This window comes from Scyliorhinus torazame, chromosome 3, assembly GCF_047496885.1.
Source record: "Scyliorhinus torazame isolate Kashiwa2021f chromosome 3, sScyTor2.1, whole genome shotgun sequence".
Classification (NCBI taxonomy): Eukaryota; Metazoa; Chordata; class Chondrichthyes; order Carcharhiniformes; family Scyliorhinidae; genus Scyliorhinus; species Scyliorhinus torazame.
This window is the reverse complement of record NC_092709.1, coordinates 42,179,541-42,198,725: the sequence shown is the minus strand read 5'-3', so window position 1 is coordinate 42,198,725 and position 19,185 is coordinate 42,179,541. Positions and strand designations below refer to the sequence as shown.

Genomic DNA, 19,185 nt, shown 5'->3' with positions numbered 1-19,185 from the left:
TTCTGGAATTCCCTCCCGAAAGATCTCTACCGCTCATCCTCAATCTTTCCTCCATTAATTCATTCCTTAAAATCTAATGTTTGGACCAAACTTTTGATCATATGTTCTATAATATTTCTTTGCGTGACTCAATGTAAAATGTTGTGTTGACAATGCTCCTTTGAAGCACCTTGAGACGTTTTACTACAATAAAGACACTACACAAATGCAAGCCCTTGTTGTTGCTGAAAGTGTTTCCAACCAACCTGCTCAGATTAAATGTGGGATCAAACAGTTCCAATCATTGTATCACACTCTCTTCACTCTATTTAATTACTGTGGATATGACTAATGCCAAACATTTAAGCAGTCGGTGTTTACTCATTTAGTCTACTTACTTAACCTTGGAAGCGACTATGTTGCTAAATCTCGCCGCGAGGTTTGCAATGAAACTTGCCTCCTGGGGTATTTCCTCATTTAAGCACAGCTTTGGTAAATACGACCCTTAATCGCATAATTAATTCCCTATCCCCAAATGAAAATGTGCATCATGGCAACCCACCATGGATAAAATGTGTTCGGAGCAATAGTGTTAGAAAGTTCTGAAACACATTACAAATAAACAAGTGGAGAAAATTGGCAGATGTGTTTTGAAAGGAGTGCCTTTACAACAAGGATTTTGCTTCCTGTTAATGTTTCAAGAACAGAGCTTTCATATAATTTTTTTAATAAAAACATTCCAATTGACAGTCTTCATTGTAGCTAAAGTATGACACAATGGTCCTTTAGCATTGACAGGGACAAAACTGCAGCAGCACATATTCACTGCTAAATAAATGATAAATAAATATATCAGTCAGGTTATTACAGAACACGCCACGGTTAATTAGGAAATCTTCTGGAGACTGTGAGCAGATGACTTGTTTCAGCATTGGTTTCTTTTGGCACGGCGAAATAGTCTGCGGTACAAAAACCTTGCCGTTGGCTCTCATTCCTGGGTAAGCTGAAACCTGTTATGAAGTGGGAGAATCTAACATTTTCCACAATTTTGCACATGGCCAATTAAACTGACAAGCTGACAGTTACCAACTCACAGGCCGTGATCTGTGAGCGAGGCCTAGCTGTTAATTGGCTCAGGTAAAAGGGCTGGGACCCGGCAGTGTTACATAAACTAAAGGACCAACAGAAAACTAGACCTTGCTAAAGCACTGATGATGAGCCAGAATAGGTCCAGCGCGTTGTGGCTGAATGAGCTGCCCTCATCGTCAACTACACTTCACCGCGTGAAACTTTAAATAGAAAGCTTTGCTCACTCGTCACTGATTGATCCAAAAAATTGTTTAACTTCTTTTCAGGAGCATTATTTGTATTAGAAAACGGGGAATGCAATCTGTGATTATCACCTGTTTGCCCCGGGGAGTATGGACGGAGGGTTCCGGTTATGGCAGAGAGCGGGGTTTGAGAGGATGGGGGATATGTTCATAGAGGGGAGCTTTCTGAGTATGAGGGCGCTGGAGGAGAAGTTTGGGTTGGCGAGGTGAAACAAATTCAGGTATCTGCAGGTGCGGGACTTCCAACAGGTGTCAACCTTCCCGCTCCGACCGCTAAGGGGGATTCAGGACAGCGTAGTTTCCAGAGGTTGGGTAGGAGAAGGGAGCGCCTCGGACATTTATAAGGAGCTAATGGGATCGGAGGAGACGCAGATCGAGGAGCTGAAGCGCAAGTGGGAGGAGGAGCTGGGAGGTGAGATAGAGGATGGTCTATGGGCAGACGCGTTAAATAGAGTCAACATGTCTGAAACATGTGCCAGGCTCAGCCTGATACAATTTAAGGTTGTTCACCGGGCTCACATGACAGTGGCCCGGATGAGCAGATTCTTTGGGGGGAGGACAGATGCGCAAAATGTGCGGGAGGACCGGCGAACCATGTCCACATGTTTTGGACATGCCCAAAGCTTAGGGGATTTTGGCAGAGGTTTGCGGACGTCATGTCCACGGTGTTAAAAACAAGGGTGGTGCTGAATCCAAAGGTGGTGATTTTCGGGGTGTCAGAAGACCCGGGAATCCAGGAGGAGAAATGGCTGATGTTCTGGCCTTTGCTTCCCTGGTAGCCCGGAGAGGGATACTATTAGCATGGAGGGACTCAAAGCCCCAAAGTCGGAGACCTGGCTATCGGACATGGCTAGCTTTTTCTGTTTGGAGAAAATCAAGTTCGCCTTGAGGGGGTCACTGTTAGGGTTCACCCGGAGGTGGCAACCGTTTGTTGACTTCTTTGCGGGAAATTAATCGTCAGCAGACGGAGGGGGGGAGTAGTTTAGATTAGAGTAGGGGGTCAATAAGGGTGGGACCTGTACGAGAGGTAAATGACTTTTGCACTATGTTTATGGTTTCATGTATATTGTTTATTTTGTTGTTGTCACTATACCAAGAATACCTCAATAAAATGTTTATTAAAAAAAAAAGAAAACAGGTAATGTATTAGTGTGTCCCATCTGCACTGATTTTATGGCACAGGTGGGGTGTAATGGACTTCAAAAGGAGATGGATTGCCTCCAAATCTTGGGCCCACACTAATTTCCATATGGGCTGTCGTGGGCATTGATAGTTCCTATACTCAACAGGAGGCAACTAAATCAGAGCATAAGAAAAAGGACAGCGGAAGAAGGCATTATTATATTTTGTAGGTGCCAGGTGTGTTGGCTTCGCATGCCCACAAGCAGAGGTGCAGGAGGGCATTTAAAATGACCACAGGTTTTACACGTAGGGCTCGATTCTCCAGTCCCCCGTTCGCTGTAAGCGGGATTCTAGACTTCTGCCGCTTGTCAATGGAATTTCTCGTTGAAGACGTCCCACGCTGCCGGAAACCGATGGGTGTGGGTGCACTGTCGACGGGAAAAGAGAATCTCTTGCCGCAACTTTTCTTTCTCTCTTTTTTTCTCCACGTATTTTCTTGAATGGTTGCCCGAATTGTTGTAAATATTTTTTTTAAAAATTACAGCTCACTTTACCGGCACCAACGAGTTTGCTCAAGCTGACAGTCTGAGAGAAGAGGAGCCTTTGGATGGATTCTGGGTAGGTCAGGTCGCTCAGTTGGGGCCCTGTGCCTTCCTGACAGAACCTGCACCACCTTAACTGGAGAAAGTGGAGAAATGATCTGACTGCTGTGCCAACAGACCACCAGAGACATCACTGCGAGATGGGAATGTCGAACAAACCATTATGTTCCGATGAAGCAGAAATGTTGACTCTGCTTCCCTCTCCACAGACCTGCTGAGTATTCCCAGCATTTTCTGTATTTGTTAACCATTATGCTGGTAATCTCTGCACAAGTAACCACACATTCACAGCGTGCTGGTACATGTTTGATGGCCTCCTCTGTTTCTGCATCATATGACTATATTATTCTTTGTACATAATCACCTGTTGCGCCTGTAAAGCACCTTTTTGCGACTCATACACGAGGACGAGGACACCCAGCTCCCTCTGCACAGCAGCATGTTTTAATATTTTATCATTTAAATAATAATTCCTTTTTCTGTTATTCCTACCAAAATGGATAACCTCATATCTGTCAACATTGTATTCCATCTGCCAGACCCTAGCCCATTCACTTAAACTATCCAAATCCCTCTGCAGACTTCCAGTATCCTCTGCACTTTTTGCTTTACCACTTATCTTAGTGTCATCTGCAAACTTCGACACATTGCACTTGATCCCCAATTCCAAATCATCTATGTAAATTGAGAACAATTGATCCCTGACGGACACCACTAGCTACTGATTGCCAACCAGAGAAACACCCATTAATCCCCACTCTTTGCTTCCTAATAATTAACCAATCCTCTAACCATGCTACTACTTTACTCTTAACGTCATGCATCTTTTTCTTATGCAACAACCTGTGGCACCTTGTCAAAGGCTTTCTGGAAATCCAGATATACCACATCCATTTGTTCCCCATTGTCTAAGGCACTGGTAATGTCCTCAAAAATCCTGCCCAACATAACAGTGACCACACTTCAGGAGTATTTAATTGGCTGTCAACCACTTTGGGACCGCCAGAGGTTCCGGAAGTTGCTTTTTAAATGTATGTCTTTCTTTCTTTACCAATATAGAAGGCATCCAGATGACATCACTGTATCAGCAGATCTCATTATATCTATCCTGAATGACATGAGGTCGATCTACTTGGAGTCTGGTTCAAGAGAGGGGTAGATGCAGAGCTGTGCCATCTAATGTAAGGTCATCTGCAATGACGTAAGAGCAGGGAGAGCCAGAGCTTTGTTGTGTCAACTTGTAAGCATGTTGCAACACTGACCATCAGGATGCTGTCCAACCAGTGTGTAAACCCTCTCTACAAAACTCCTCATCAAACATCGCATTAGGGGTGGTTAGCACTGCTGCATCACGGTGCCAAGGATCCGGGTTCGATCCCGGCCCTGGGTCACTGTCATTGTGGTGTTTGCACATTCTCCCCGAGTCTGTGTGGGTCTCATGCCAAAGATGTGCAGGGTAGGTGGATTGGCCACACTAACTTACCCCTTAATTGGAAAAAAAAAAGAATTGGGTACTCTAAATTTATATTTAAAAAATAATCACGTTGACTTCTACAGCCATCAAGCCAGTTAGCTGTTGGGTCGTTTGTTATTTGTTTTCAGAACTATGCTTGCACCTAGTGGTCTCATTTCCTGTAATTCTCCCTTCTACCTTTTCATGGGCGTCATTCTCCGACCCGGCGCGGGGTCGGAGAATGGCCGTTGGCCGCCGTAAATCCCGCCCCCGCCGAAGTCTCCGGTACCGGAGATTGGGCGGGGGCGGGAATCGGGCCGCGCCGGTTGGCGGGACTCCCCCTCAATTCTCCGGCCCGGTTGGGCCGAAGTCCAGCCCAGAAATTGCCTGTCCCGCCGGCGTAAATCAAAGCTGGTATTTACCGGCGGGACCAGGCGGCGTGGGCGGGCTCCGGGGTCCTGGGAGGGGGGGGGGGGGGCGGGGCGATCTGGCCCCAGGGGGTGCCCCCACGGTGGCCTGGCCCACGATCGGGGCCCACCGATCCGCGGGCGGGCCTGTGCCGTGGGGGCACTCTTTCCCTTCCGCCTCCGCCGCGGCCTCCACCATGAGGGAGGCGGAAGAGACTCTCCCCACTGCGCATGCGCGGGAAACTGTCGGCGCCCACTGACGCTCCCGTGCATGCGCCGCATTTCCGCGCCAGCTGGCGGGGCAACAAACGTAATTTCCGCCAGCTGGCGGGGCAACAAACGCCATTTCCGCCAGCTGGCGGGGCGGAAATCCCTCCGGCGCCGGCCTAGCCCCTCAATGTTGGGGCTCGGCCCCCAAAGATGCGGAGCATTCCGCACCTTTGGGCCGGCGCGATGCCCGTCTGATTGGCGCCGTTTTTGGCGCCAGTCGGCGGACATCACGCCGTTGGGGGAGAATTTCGCCCCATGCTCCTTCAGGGATTGGGTTGAGATGACCATCATTTCAACGGTCACTTACACGCAGGATGGGATTAGCCAATCACGACAACCCCAAGGCCGAAAATTCACGCCCGTGGTCAATTTATCTCAAAACGGTCTGTCAAATTTTCCATTCCGCCTGTGATGATTCCTGCGGCTTGCCGGACCAGAAAATGTACCCCGTAATGTTTCCCTCTCAACACAACTGGGCGGAATCTCCCCAAAAATGCACAGTGTGTTGCACCTTTTCTCACCATATTGAGCAACATTTTAAAAGGGGAAGTGAGAATCAGACAGTCAGCGAGAGGGGCTAAGCCTAAAAAACCGGCAAGGCCAGGAATCCTGAGATCGGGGAACTATTTTTAAATAAAGTTTCAGCATGCCCCTCACCACCAGGGGCTGTACTTACCTGTGAGTCCCCAGGGAGGTCATCACAACTGGCTGTCGTTTTTGAAAACCAGTAGTGAATTGCACCAGCGTGACATCACGCCGATTGGGAAGGAAGATACGTTATGAGCGGATGTTATGGAGTTAAGTCCGGTTAGTATATGTTAGTATATTGAAATTTATGGAAGTTACATAACCGGTGGGTCTGGGAAAGATCTCAGACTGAGATTTCGCCAGCGCAAATCCCTGCGATTTAGCGACCATCATTCTGCTTTTTTAAGTGATTTGAACCACCCAATGGAGAGGATCAAAGCCTGAATGATTCTTTTTTCCCCATAAATTTAGAGTACCCAATTATTGTTTGTTTTCTCCAATTAAGGGGTAATTTAGCATGGCCAATCCACCTAACCTGCACATCTTTGGACTGTGGGGGTGAAACCCACGCAGACACGGGGAGAATGTGCAAATTCCACTCGGACAGTGACCCAGGGCCGGGATTCAAAACCAGGTTCTCAGCGCCGTAGTCCCAGTACTAACCACTGCACCACCGTGCTGCCCCTTGAATGATCCTTATCAACATGTAAAATGAATAATCAGAATGAAGAAGGAATAATTGCACCACCTTTCAGTATCTAGATTGCCGTGTGTAAATCTCTATCGAACCAGACATTGAAGCTGTATTGTAGTCTCGAACAATGGTAATCACTGGTTACACAAAGGCAACTAATTTCAGGTGTCACACTTCAATTCACATGTTGCATGATCATTCTGATTTACATCAAGTGACATGTTCAGAGAAATGACTTCCCACTGCCGGGAGCCATGGTAGCTAAATCCCAGACATCCTCAGTAAGGCCTCAAATGGATAAACATAAGTAAGGCTGAGATTTTCTTGGAAATTGGGAAAGGCCGTTGGTGAGCGGGAAAAATGGCGTCGGGCTCGTCGGCAGCAATGACGGCTTTTCACTCCTTATGGTGCGGTATTTAGTGCCGAAAAGTTTCAAGCATGGGTTCCATGCCATAAGGTGAGCGGGACGGCATCTGATTCTCCTGCTCCCCCCTCTCCCCCGCTGATTAGCTCAATGCTGCAATCATTATTGCAACACATTTAAGGGACACCCCAAAACACAGAAGCCTCATTTTGCAGGTCACCGGGACATCTTCCTGGAGAGATTCTGCGATACTATAAAGGATGGGCATTAAATCACCTACCCGCACACAGGAAGAAACCCAGCCAGCAAGGTGATGAAACCGACATGCGAGGTGGTGGCAGTGGTGGTCAGCTCCACCACCCTGCAGAAGAGGATAGTCATCCAGTGGAGGAAGAGGATGAATGATCACCGGTTCTGACAGGGTAGGTCATCTTCTCATCACTCCCAACTCACACAGACCCATCGCATCCACAGGGATCTCACTCACTGCCAGTTCAAGAGACATCGCCACTTCCTCTTCCACACACATCTTCACCTCCGCTGTTGGTTATGTCCTCATCACCTTGCTTGTTTTAGCATCTGCCCTGGCACACATTCTGCTTAGACTCTCTCCATCTTCCAGGCCAAGCTGGCTCACAACAAGAAGGAGAGATCCCAGACGGATGGAAGGATGCCAGAACTCAAGGTCCTCACAGATTTCGAGCCATTCAGTTGGCCGAGGAGGATGTCAACTGCTCTGTGCTGACAGTGAGGTCGGCGACAATAAACCAGGTGAGGATCCAGCACTGCAAAATCCATCAGACAACAATACTGTGAGTGATGTCTCCTGTTTCTCAGGCCCCTGCCATACACTAATGAACTCTACTTTATTGTTCAGGCACATCTGGGAAGTAGCCGAGGGAGTCCAGCAGCCAGGTCCTCGACTCCATCCCCGGCAGCAGCACAGAGGAGGGATTCATGGACCCAGAAATAGCACAACCGTTATAATGCTCGCTCACACCCTTCTCCAGCGCAGACACAGGCACCTCGGTGGGACCTAGTTCTTGAGTAGCCCCAGGGTTACAATCTGATGAGAATATCACACTTTCTTATTTACAGCAGGCAGAGGTAGGGGCATTCCAGATTGACGGCAATCGGAGGATTGCTGGAAGCCAGGAATCTGCTGAGTACCAGTCAGATGATGAGCCTCTGGACTCAGACACACCTCAGTTGCTGGAGCTCTCAAGGTAAACTCGGGAAAATCAGGAAGGGATGTCTGGTGCACTACTTGAGAGGGTGCATGGAGGGGTCCATCTGCCTTATGCCTGAAGTGATTACGTTGACACTTCCATGCAACCAATGCAACACAGCTAGTGTGGCAGTCACCGTGGAGATCTTGGTGCATGAGATTTGTCCTGCAGCAGTGCAGGCCATGCACTCCATGCTGCAGGCACTCACTTGGATCCATCAGCCCCAACACCAGAGGATGGCGGGTTTTCTTGAGCTCACTCCAGCTGCCTCTCTATCCTAAGGACTAAGTGAGGGGCCCAGAATCAGCTGTTCTGCACTCCAGGGCCACTCACCCAGGTGACTCCGGGAGTGTTACGCCCACCTGAATCCCCACTTATTGTTATCGCTTCAGCTCCAGCTCCAGCTCCACAGGCAAGTGCAATGGCACTGCCTCACAGCAGGACCTCGAAAGCTGGCTGGTGTCTGCCATGCCCCGGCCCTCCAGAGGCCGGTCAAGGTCATCACAGACAACTGGGCATGGCAGAGAGCAAGTTGCCTCCACCTCCGCTCTGGAAGTTGGGGATGCACCAAAATGCAGCGGCAACATTAGAAACATGAAGAAGCTCTAATTGCGCAGCATGGGCACTGTCATGATATTCAGGTGAACATCACAGCACATACATACACACATGATGGACAGATCAACGGACCAATCAACACACACAACACGACAGCCAATCACGGACAAGAGCATACACAGTACAAAGCAGGGAAAACGACACTTCCTGGGCACTCGAGCAGGAGAGAGCTCAGGGCACAGACCACATTGCCAGCCACTCAGAGGTTCACCATGTGCTGAATACCAGAGTTTACTATGTTTATAGTTCATTGAAATACAACTGTGTTGTACCATTCGCAACCGTGTTGGTTCGTCTGTGTGTCAGAGTACCCAACACTTCATGACACCAGGAGTGAATTTACACCTACCCACAAATCTGCCATCCTGCGCGATGGACACCGTCAACACACCGCAGCCGTTGCAAGTCGCTAGGAACCGCGGCATAAATTGGAAACTATTCAAGCAGCGCTTCCAGCTCTTTCTGGAAGCCAACGAAAGAGGGAGCGCCTCGGACACCAGAAAGATCGCCATCCTCCTCACCACCGCAGGGCAGCACGCCATCCATATCTACAACTCCCTGGTGTTCGCAGAAGGCGAGGACAAATCCAAATACGAGACGGTCCTTCTCAAGCTCGACCAACACTTCACCGTCGAGGTCAGCGAGAGCTTCGAGAGATATGTCTTCCAGCAGCGCCTGCAAGGTAAGGATGAGCTCTTTCAGTCAACCCTTACCCATCTCCGCATCCTCGCGCAGTCCTGCGGTTACGACACCACCTCAGACTCCATGATTCGGGACCAGATCGTTTTTGGGGTCGGCTCGGGCACCCTACGCCAGCAGCTTTTAAAAATAAAAGGCCTCACCTTAGCCTCCGCAATCGAAGCCTGTGTCCTGCACGAAAACGCGACTAGCCGCTATGCACAATTTCAGGCGACCGAATCGGTGCGGCGGGGGTCCTACGCGTCCGGATCGGCAAGCCAGGTGCCCCACGAGGCTGAACGGGTGCAGGCGATCGAGTTCATCCTGGCCCGCAGCCCGGACGACGTTGGCCATTTTGCGCGCTTTTCGGTGCCTCCCGCGCTTGTGCGTGCCAAAACCTACGGCAACACTGAGGGACGTGATGCGCAGGCGCACCTGACGCAAGACCGAACTGCGCATGCGCAGTGGCGCAATGAATGTCATGATGTCACGACGTGTGGCAACTGTGGAGCTGCACATTTAAAGCGGCAATGTCGTGCTGAATACCAGATGTTTATGGTTTATAGTTTATAGAACTATGTTTATAGTTCAATAAAACTGCATTGTACCATACGCAACCGTGTTGGTTCGTCTGTGTATCAGAGTACCCAACACTTCAGGCACGGGTGTTGAGCACTTGAACACAGCATTCATCTCTGTAAATAAATTCCCACTAATTGCGTCCTTTCTATGGCTCCTTGTTCCGATGAGCTAAAATAGCCAGGAATTCCGATAATGAAGTTAACGACAACTGAGCAGACCATTGAGAAACTAGACGAAGTATTTGCAAGACTCAAAACACCGGAGAAGATCGTCAGTGATGATGCTATGCAGTTTACTTCTAAGAAGTTTGAGGACTACTTGAATGGGAATGGTATACACCACACAAGTCAGCTCCATATCATCCAGCAACAAATGGATTGGTTGAATGTTTTGTGCAATCATTAAAAGCATTCTAGATCAAAACATCGAAGGACCAGGTGACATTATCAAGAAGAGTAAACAAATTTCTAGTATCTTATGCAAACACTGTACGTGCTATGATGCAAAGTTCACCAGAAATGCTGTTGTTTAAGAGGAAGCTACAAACACAGTTTGATTAGTTAATTCCACCTGATACGTCAGAGATTGTCAAATTACAACAAACACAAATTGCCAGGAGGGAGGAAATCTCTAAAAGATAAGTATTTAACCAGGGAGAGAGAATGTGTTAAGCTTTCATGCTGACGTAACGGACAACTTTGCAATCCTCGTGATAATTTCTGCTTCCCTCACCGAAACTGCCCATCGTGAACAGGAGTGGAAATTCCCGGCCTAAAGTAGTCTGTCTACAGTTAAGGAAAGCAGCATAAGGGTGTGTTCTGTGGCAGGAATGTTGGGGTCAAAATGATCAACTGCTGAAGCTGCTGTTGCAATTTGTCATGTCGGTACTTTCTCCAGGCTGCATATTAACCTCCAAGTTACAGCACCTTGTTTTCGTTAGTAATTTGTTGAATAATTATTTTGATAATTCTGGGTATGAGTAGTTGGAACCCAAATGAACAAAATAATAGATATACAAAATTAAAGATTATTGTTCTGAAATATACAAAATATGGAAAATTAATCATCAGTGATCGAGATGAACTCACTTTGGGCAATGCAAAATGCATATTTGCAAAAATAATGCTAATTTTAAAAAAAATACTGTCAAGCCTCATCATCTTTTACAACTCCAACTGCTCTGCAATGCTTTTGCGCCTGTAGTTTATTAATAATAATAATAATAATAATCTTTATTATTGTCACAAGTAGGCTTACATTAACACTGCAATGAAGTTACTGTGAAAATCCTCCAGTCGCCACACTCCGGCGTCTGTGGAGGACAAAGGTCACAGCATAAATTGTTGAACTCAATGTTGAGTCCTGAGAGCAGTAACATGCATTTAAATCATCAGGTTGAGGTGGATTCGCTGGTTATTTTTTAAATCCTATCTTCTGATGTTATCACATGATGAATAAACTACTGTTTCTTTCCCCCCCCCCACCCCCAGAAATGTTTTCATGTTGAGCAATGATCAAGAATATCACTGCTGAGGAACTGACCAGCTTTCCAATTGTTCTTTGCTCAGCGTAAGCACAAAGTAGTCACAAATGCAGGAACAGCATGAGTTAGACTCAGAGTAATGTATTCCTGACCATGGTCCAATAATGTACCTCATTATCAACATGGAAGTACATCCCCCATGTAAATGACTGCATTTCCTTAATTACAGTGCCCACCCTATCGATAGAAGATTTAATACCTCCTAGTGTTGAACCATTGACTTGAGCCATGAGGAGCTAGATTTTTATTGCTCAAGGACATTTCAGTTAATAGGTTTAGGGTGTATTTGCAGTTTGTTTAGCACCGGAACGTTTCACCGATACTGAACTTGCATTCACAATCCAGAGACAAAGCTTGACATTGCTTCCACGATAAATCTAGTCAGTTAACAACTTTATCAACCTACCTAAATGTTCTAGTGTTTCTTGGAATGGTGGCTGATTTACACTATAAATTACACAGTCTCTTGCCCCTGATATCCTATTGCGAACTTAAACATTAAACTAGCTAGGCGCTATGGGATACCTTTCATAGAAATCTCAGCAAAAACAAGACATTGAGTTGAGATGCATTTTACACACTGGTACAAGAGATTCGTCAGTACAGAATAATAATACTGGAAAAGTCATTTAAATGCAGCACAGTAAACGTAATGGTGAACCAGAGACCTTAGAAACAGCGCAGCCACTGGCTTAATTCCACTTACCATAATTAAACAGATCTGAGTCATTCAGAGAAAACTCTTAAGAATTATGGACACCCTCAGCCACTGCATTTCATTTTCAGGAATGTGCTGCGTTGGTAATTTAAGCTACCGAAGCAGCCTCAACTAAAACAACCGTGGGGGGGGGGGGGGGGGGGGGGGGGGGGTTGTTGTTGTTGGCATAAAATGAGGTGCAAAAGTTGACCTCCTTCTGTTCCAATTCACAGGTGTGTAACAGGTGCTAAAAAGTCCACGTGATAGGGGCTATGGCCTGTGCCCGGAAATCACCTGAACTACATCAGATACGATAGCAGCTCAGACAATATTCAAATATTTCCAAATACAACTTTCAAGCTGAATTAGACCCATGGCCTGTGCAAATGAGGACCTAAGACCTGTTTCAACGGAGCACCTTTTACACTCACATGCTTCATTCAGTGTCTCCAACTCCGTATCAGCAGTCCTCAGAGCGACTGCGAAAGGCTGCCAATATAAAATATGTTTGTTTACTGTAATGTAAAGCCCAGAGTTTCACTATTGTGGACTGCTGCTGACCTGTGTTCTCCTCATCATGACCCTCAACTGCGCCTTCTCCGCTAAACCCCCACTCCCCCCACTCCCCCCACCCCTTGCTGCTCACTTCCACCGACAGCCAGCATCACGCCTGCCCGAATTGGTCAAGCGGAAAATGGTGGGCCACCTGAAAGTCTGGCTGGTGTCCGAAGTTCACTGGAATTATTCAGACGAGGCCGAGCTGATTTCAAAGGAGTGTTGGGCCTACGGCTTCTCAATCAGCCTGCTGGTGCACCAGCCATTTGGGGCCTAAGCTAATTCTGCACAATTCTTGCATTGGCACATATAAGCATGTCAGTGTCAAATTTAATATATACTAAACTTAACACACAAATAAGATGTGGTTTGAGGGGTTTTAGTCAAGAAGTAAAAACATCAAGAAAAATCAAGGGCTGGATTCTCTCTTCCTGAGGCTTAGTGTTGACGCCGGTGCAGAATTCATGGAGTTCCACAACAGCAAAACAGGCACCGCACCTGGACCGATTCAGCGACTGTTAAGCAGCTAGCACCGACAGCATGTGGAATACAATCGATTCCAATGAAAAATGGTGCTGGATACACCGTGATTGACACTTAGGAGGCTAACAAGCTGCAGCCGCATATACACACTTCACTCCCCACACTCACCATCCCAGCCAACATGATGGCAGCAAGGAGAGCGTCCTCAAGATTCAGCAATGCCAAGCTGGGGACCCTCCTGGACGGGATGGAGGAGAGGCATTTGACCCTGTACCCCGGCCTGGGAAGGAGGCTGCCAGCCACCACCGTTCGCCGTGCCTGGGTGCAGGTGGCAGAGGCAGTGAACGCCGTGAGCAACACTGTCTAGACCGGCCAGCAGTGCCAGAAAAAAACTGCATGACCTTCTGAGGGGCAGCCAGTGTGAGTAGGCAACGCTGTGCCCGTGGCAGTAACCCACGTCCCACATACCCGTAACCCAACCCCAACTCTGCCTACCAGGGGGCAGCCGAACCCCCACCATACCCCACATGCAGGCACCGATACCGGCTGCCATGGGTCGGTGCCCTGGCCACTGAGGCCACCAGCTACCCACCCCTGGGCTACATGTGTTGGACTGTCTAACACTGTCATGTTCTGTTTCCCTGCCCCCACAGGGGGAAGGCCACCATAACCGATGAGAGCGGGGGAAAACTACAGGGGGACCGCTGAACCTGCGGCCCCTGACCGTGGCAGAGCAGAGGACCCTGGATGTGATTGGCGGCCTGGAGGAAAGGGAGGTCGCCGGGTTGGAGGTTGGCAGTGGGTGAGGAAGTGAGACCCTGCTTCGTTGCGGTTCACTGTGACACATGCATCAATCCTCACCCCCCCCCCAACACCACCCCCACACTATCCTCACCCCCACACTATCCTCACCCCCACATCACCCTCACCCCCACACCACCCTTAGCATCACCCCACCCCCACATCACCATCACCTCACCACCCTCCCGGCCTGCAGTCTAATCATGCATCTTGTCGTTTGTATTGCAAGACTTGCTGGTGATGGGGCGGGTCCACCTGGTGTCCCCCGCCCCCAGCCAGTGCCATAGCCGGAGCCCCGGGTGCCAAGCAGTGACGAAGAGAGAAGTACAGACGTGAGCCATGGACCAGAGACCCAAGACACCCCGGAGCTCAAGTCCAAGGAGGGCACTGATTTCCCGTCACAGCTGCCTCCAACACCCTCCACCATCCCAGAGACACTCACCTCGGTCGGGCACTTTAGTGAAGAGGCCCCTGAGACATTTTCTGGTGCGCAACACACAGCTGCTCCGGTACATCAGGGGAGGTAAAAACCCCTGAAGGGGCGGATGGTCGGAGGGCGTGCTGACCCCAGGAATTAGCTGCCATCCAGGCGGGTTTTGGGCTTCTGGAACGGACAGTCCCATCGATCGTGGAGATGCAGTCACAGAGCCAGGAACTACATGAGGGTTTGTCGGCAAGCATCCTGCATCTGCAGGCGCAGGTGGAGGAGTCCAGCCGCATGCAGGAGCAGGAGGTGGTGCAGACCATGCCTGCTACACAGGACAACACCGCACGGGTGGCGTCTGCAGTGGAGGCATTGATTAATGTGGTGGATACGGTTGCGGTTATGGATCAGCATGTCCAAGGCCTGGGCATTATGTGCAGGCATTGGCTGAGGCCCAGGACAGGGTTGCCGCCGCATAGGCAACCATGTCCCAGAGCCAGCTGGAAATTGCAGCGGCGCTTCTGAGCATGGGCCAGTCACAGCAGGCATGGCTTAAATGTCGGTGGCATTGCCCAGGCGCTGGCCGACATGGTGCAGACACAGAGGGAGGTGGCCCAGTCTCAGAGGGAGATGGCTAATGTGACACAGGCCCAGAACGTGGTGGCGAAGTCAATGCGTGATGTGGCGTAGTCCCAAATGGCGATGGTGCACTCCCTCTGCTCCATGGCTGGCAGCATGCAGACCCTGGTCGAGACCAGAGCGGGCCTCCAGGACAGGCAGCGCCAGATGGAGGAGGAGCCTCAGAGGTCAGCTCCGCTCACACCCCCATCCCATGTAATAGCCTGGGGGCCATTGGGCACCCTGAGGGAGGAGGCGGTGATGGGGCCCTTGCTGGTGCCTCCTGCAGGGGAGATGCTCGGCCTCCCCCCCCCTCTTGCCCCTGCACATCTGGTGTGCAGCGGGCAGAACAGTGCAGCACCACGCCACCAGGTCACACGAGCGGCAGCCAGTCCCAGTCGCCCCAGAAGGCAATCACCAATGGGGACACTTGTTACAGGGCAGGAGACACAGCAGGCCACCTCCACCCTTGATGTACCATCTGGGGGTCCACCTTAAGGCCAGAAAGTTAGACACCAGTTGCATGGGTGCAGGGCACAGTTTAGTTATTGGGGCTAGGGCACGACTCTGCATATATGTTGTCACATTAAACACCTGTTCACATTGTTACAACCTGCCTCAGTGCTCTGTTAGATGGGTGTGCGGCGGTGCTGGGCTGGCGAGGGGGTGTAGGAGGGGAAAACTGCAAAGTGTTGCGGGTGGGTTGGGCTGGGCTGGGATGGGCTCCCCCGCCCCCCTGCCCCCTACCCCACTCCCCCTACCACCGACAGTCCCCACCATCACCTCTGGGAATCGAGGGCAACGTATGATGGAATGGCCAGCTCACATTCAGGATCACCCAGGTGGACGGTGCAAAGTGCTACTGTGGGCAGAAGTCAGACATTGTCAAACGATGCGGAGCATCAGAGCACATCGCAGAGCTCATCCTCCATCCCATGGACCAGACCCGCTGTTACTGCCAACCCAGGGCCCCCACCCTGTAGTGCGGCAGGTATGTATCACGGAGGCGATTGTAGGCGAGGGGCTGTCGGGGGGTGGAGGGGGGGGGTTGCATGGTGGTGGGATGCGCTGTCCGTGCCCCTGGCCTGTTCCCGCCCCCCCCCCCCACCAAGCTGGTGAACCTGGAGGTGATCATAGCGTCCCGAGCGAATTGGCTCTGGCGCACACGTCATGCTGCCATCTCCTGCCCATCCCCTGCCTGAGTCCCATCTCCTGTCCCATCGTCTGCCCAAGATCAGATTCAAAATGAGGTTGAGAGTCCCCACAACCCCCTACCCACAGACAATATGACCCCGCAGACATGGGCAAAATCCCCAACCCTCGAACCCTGTGAGGCAACTTCCACCCTCCACTAAAAGTTAGCATGAACCCCCTCACCTCCTCCCAATACCCAGGCATGAGGGTGACCCTGCCCCAGACACATCCTTTCCTGTGGACAGCGGGGCATCACGCCCCCCAAAGTGATCACACCCTCTATGGGGGCGTTGAGAGCCCACGGAACTTTAGCGCTCCCTTTCAGCACCCCATTTTCAGGACCCCCCTTAACTCCCTCGCGTTCATGATGGCCCTTCAACCCCCTCTTCACCCCCCATCTTCATACCCCTCATGCACCTTTCATGGGCATGGCCCCCTTTCATAGGCATGGCCCCCTTAAGCCCTGCCCCTTGGCAGTGCCAACCTGGTACTGCCAACCTGTCACCCAGACACTGCCTCTGAACCCCTGGCACCGCCAACCTGACACATGGTCATGCCAGGCTGGTACTTGCAGCATGGCTGGGTGGCAGGTTGGTAGAGCCATTTCCCTGATCACCCGTGGTCTGCAATGGACTCTGAGCCCCCGATATGACAATTACATCTGGTCTCCACTTGGGGAGACCCGTACTAATCTGCATCCGAGTGAGGCCTCTTCGGTGCAGCTGGTGACTCCCGGGAGCCGGGAGGATGTGGCCTTAAACGGCTGCACATATTTAGGTGAGTCTAATGGCTCATTTAAATATGATCATCTAGATCATTGCCAGAGGCGGCATGATCCAGATTACGCCGTGCATAGCGATTCGGGTGAGTCACGATCGGCTCGGCGCCTGGCATGAAACCTGTTTTCGACCTCTGCCACGATGTACCTGGCACGGCGGAATCAAAGTCACGCGCAACATGGTGGGAAAATCACGTCCATGGTATCAGAAGCATCTATATTGATATGTTATGCACTTTAGCTCCTTCAGTGTATCTCTAACAGGGGACGAAGAGTGTCTGGCATTGTGTGATGCACCAGTTTTCATGCCAGTGCAAGGAAAATATTTGTCTGAATTCTGTTTCCGACAGTTTTTCCGAGGAGCATTGTTTGCGATAAAATTAATTTCAGACACTTACTTTTCAGGATTTTCTACTTCTTCTGTGACAAAATTCATGTAAAACCTGATAAAATAATAATGTATAGTTAGAGGACAATCTCATGAATCGTGTTTTCAGCAGCTTTAAACAAAATCTCCAGCACAATTTCTGCTGGGAAAGTAACTGTGAACATAATTGCTGGAGTTTATCTTTGGTGTACCCAGAAGGTTTTTTTGCAAAGACTATTTTCTCTTTATCCCGTTCTTTCAAGTCTTTATCATCTGATCGACAGTCATCTTACCATCCTGCATATGCATACATTCCGGAATAAAATGCGAGAGGAATTCCCATGAGGTTAAATTCTTTTGCTTTAAATGGTTGACTGAAATGTTGTGTTTCTCCTGCAGAATGTGAAAGGCAGAAAATAAAGAAATATCATAATAGATAATTCGAAGGACTGATACAAGCAAGTAATCTGATTAACCAAGTACACAACCATTCATATTGGTGATGCCATGCATTCTTCAAAGTGATTTAAAAGAAAGGCTTGCATTTACGCAGCACCTTTCAGGACCTTAGGATGTGACAAAGCACTTTACAACCAATGAGGTCCTCTTGAAGTACAGTCATAGTTGTAATGTAGGAAACTGGGGCAGCCAAACTTCCACAAACACCAGTGTGATAATGACTGGATAATTTAGTTTGGTAGCGTGGATTGAGAGACAAATAATTGTCAGCACTCCAGGAATAGCTCCTCTGCTCTTCGTCAAAAAGGTGCTGTGAAAAGTTTTGCGTGCACCTTAGATTCCTGGGTTTAAAGCTTCATCCAAAAGATGCTGAGGGAGGGCTGCACTGAAGTATCTGTCTGGACTTTGTGACTTAGGCTGGATTTTCAACCTGGCATTGGGAAACCGCCACCCTGATCATCCCCGGGTCTCCCAGCTGGGCCACATCCATGTTGCTCAGGCAACGCTGTCTTCGAATGCAGATCACCTAATTGGGCCAGAGATGAACCTGACGTCAAATTAATGGCACTGAGGGATGTCGGCAGTGGGAAATTGACTCTGGAGTACAATCCTAAAAAGCAGACAGCAGCATGATGGGGATGCTTTCCAAACAGAGGAGGTAGGACATAGAGGGCCTGCAGCCTCACAGCGCAAGTAAGTGGCCAAATGACCCAAAAAAAAGATAGCTGAGGACCCGGGTTCGAATCCCGGCCCTGGGTCACTGTCCGTGTGGAGTTTGCACATTCTCCCCGTGTCTGCGCGAGTTTCACCCCCACAACCCAAAGATGCGCAGGGTTGGTGGATTGGCCACGCTAAATTGCCCCTTAATTAGAAAACAAATAATTGGGTACCCTAAATTTATTGAAAAAAAGATAGTAGACCTGCTCTTTATAACATGGAGAACAGAACTGTCCAGAGTGCCTCAGGTGTGGCGTAACAAAGGGAGAAAGAGAAGTGTGAAATAACCAAGTTTTGATACAGGTTTTGCATCCTACTTTACAATTCTATCTATCCATTATACAAACGTGCTTTGTTTGCCTTTTTTTTAATTATCTTAGTAACCTGTGATGCTCCTTTGTAACCACAAAATTCCCTTCAGTATTGACATTACTTGAGGCTTCCCCACATTGTAGCTGTAAACGAATCTGTACCAGGATGTTGGGGTTCACCAATCTGTGATTTCAAAATTGTCTTCTGGCCCTTCCCAGCCCGTTAGCCAGCCCCTCGAGGAGCTTAATGGGTGGTTAATTGAAGGGGAGCAGGTTTCTACATCCCACCCCTCCCTCACTTTGAAAGTAGTTGTGTGTCCCAAGGGTGTCAGGCCATTGACATCCCACCCTAGGGCACTATTTTCAAAGTGGACCTGCAAC

At 49.4% G+C, this 19,185-nt stretch overlaps 1 protein-coding gene across 1 annotated transcript in view; it reads right to left on the bottom strand.

Moving 5' to 3' along the window:
- slc7a11 (solute carrier family 7 member 11) overlaps positions 1-19,185 on the bottom strand; it is a 258,680-nt gene that overhangs the window by 99,474 nt on the left and 140,021 nt on the right. Inside the window, exons 5-6 of the mRNA XM_072495573.1 lie at positions 17,611-17,710; positions 17,349-17,393 (exon numbers count right to left, since the gene is read on the bottom strand). Of these exons, the coding sequence (XP_072351674.1) occupies positions 17,349-17,393; positions 17,611-17,710 (145 nt within the window). The remainder of the gene's footprint in view (positions 1-17,348; positions 17,394-17,610; positions 17,711-19,185) is intronic.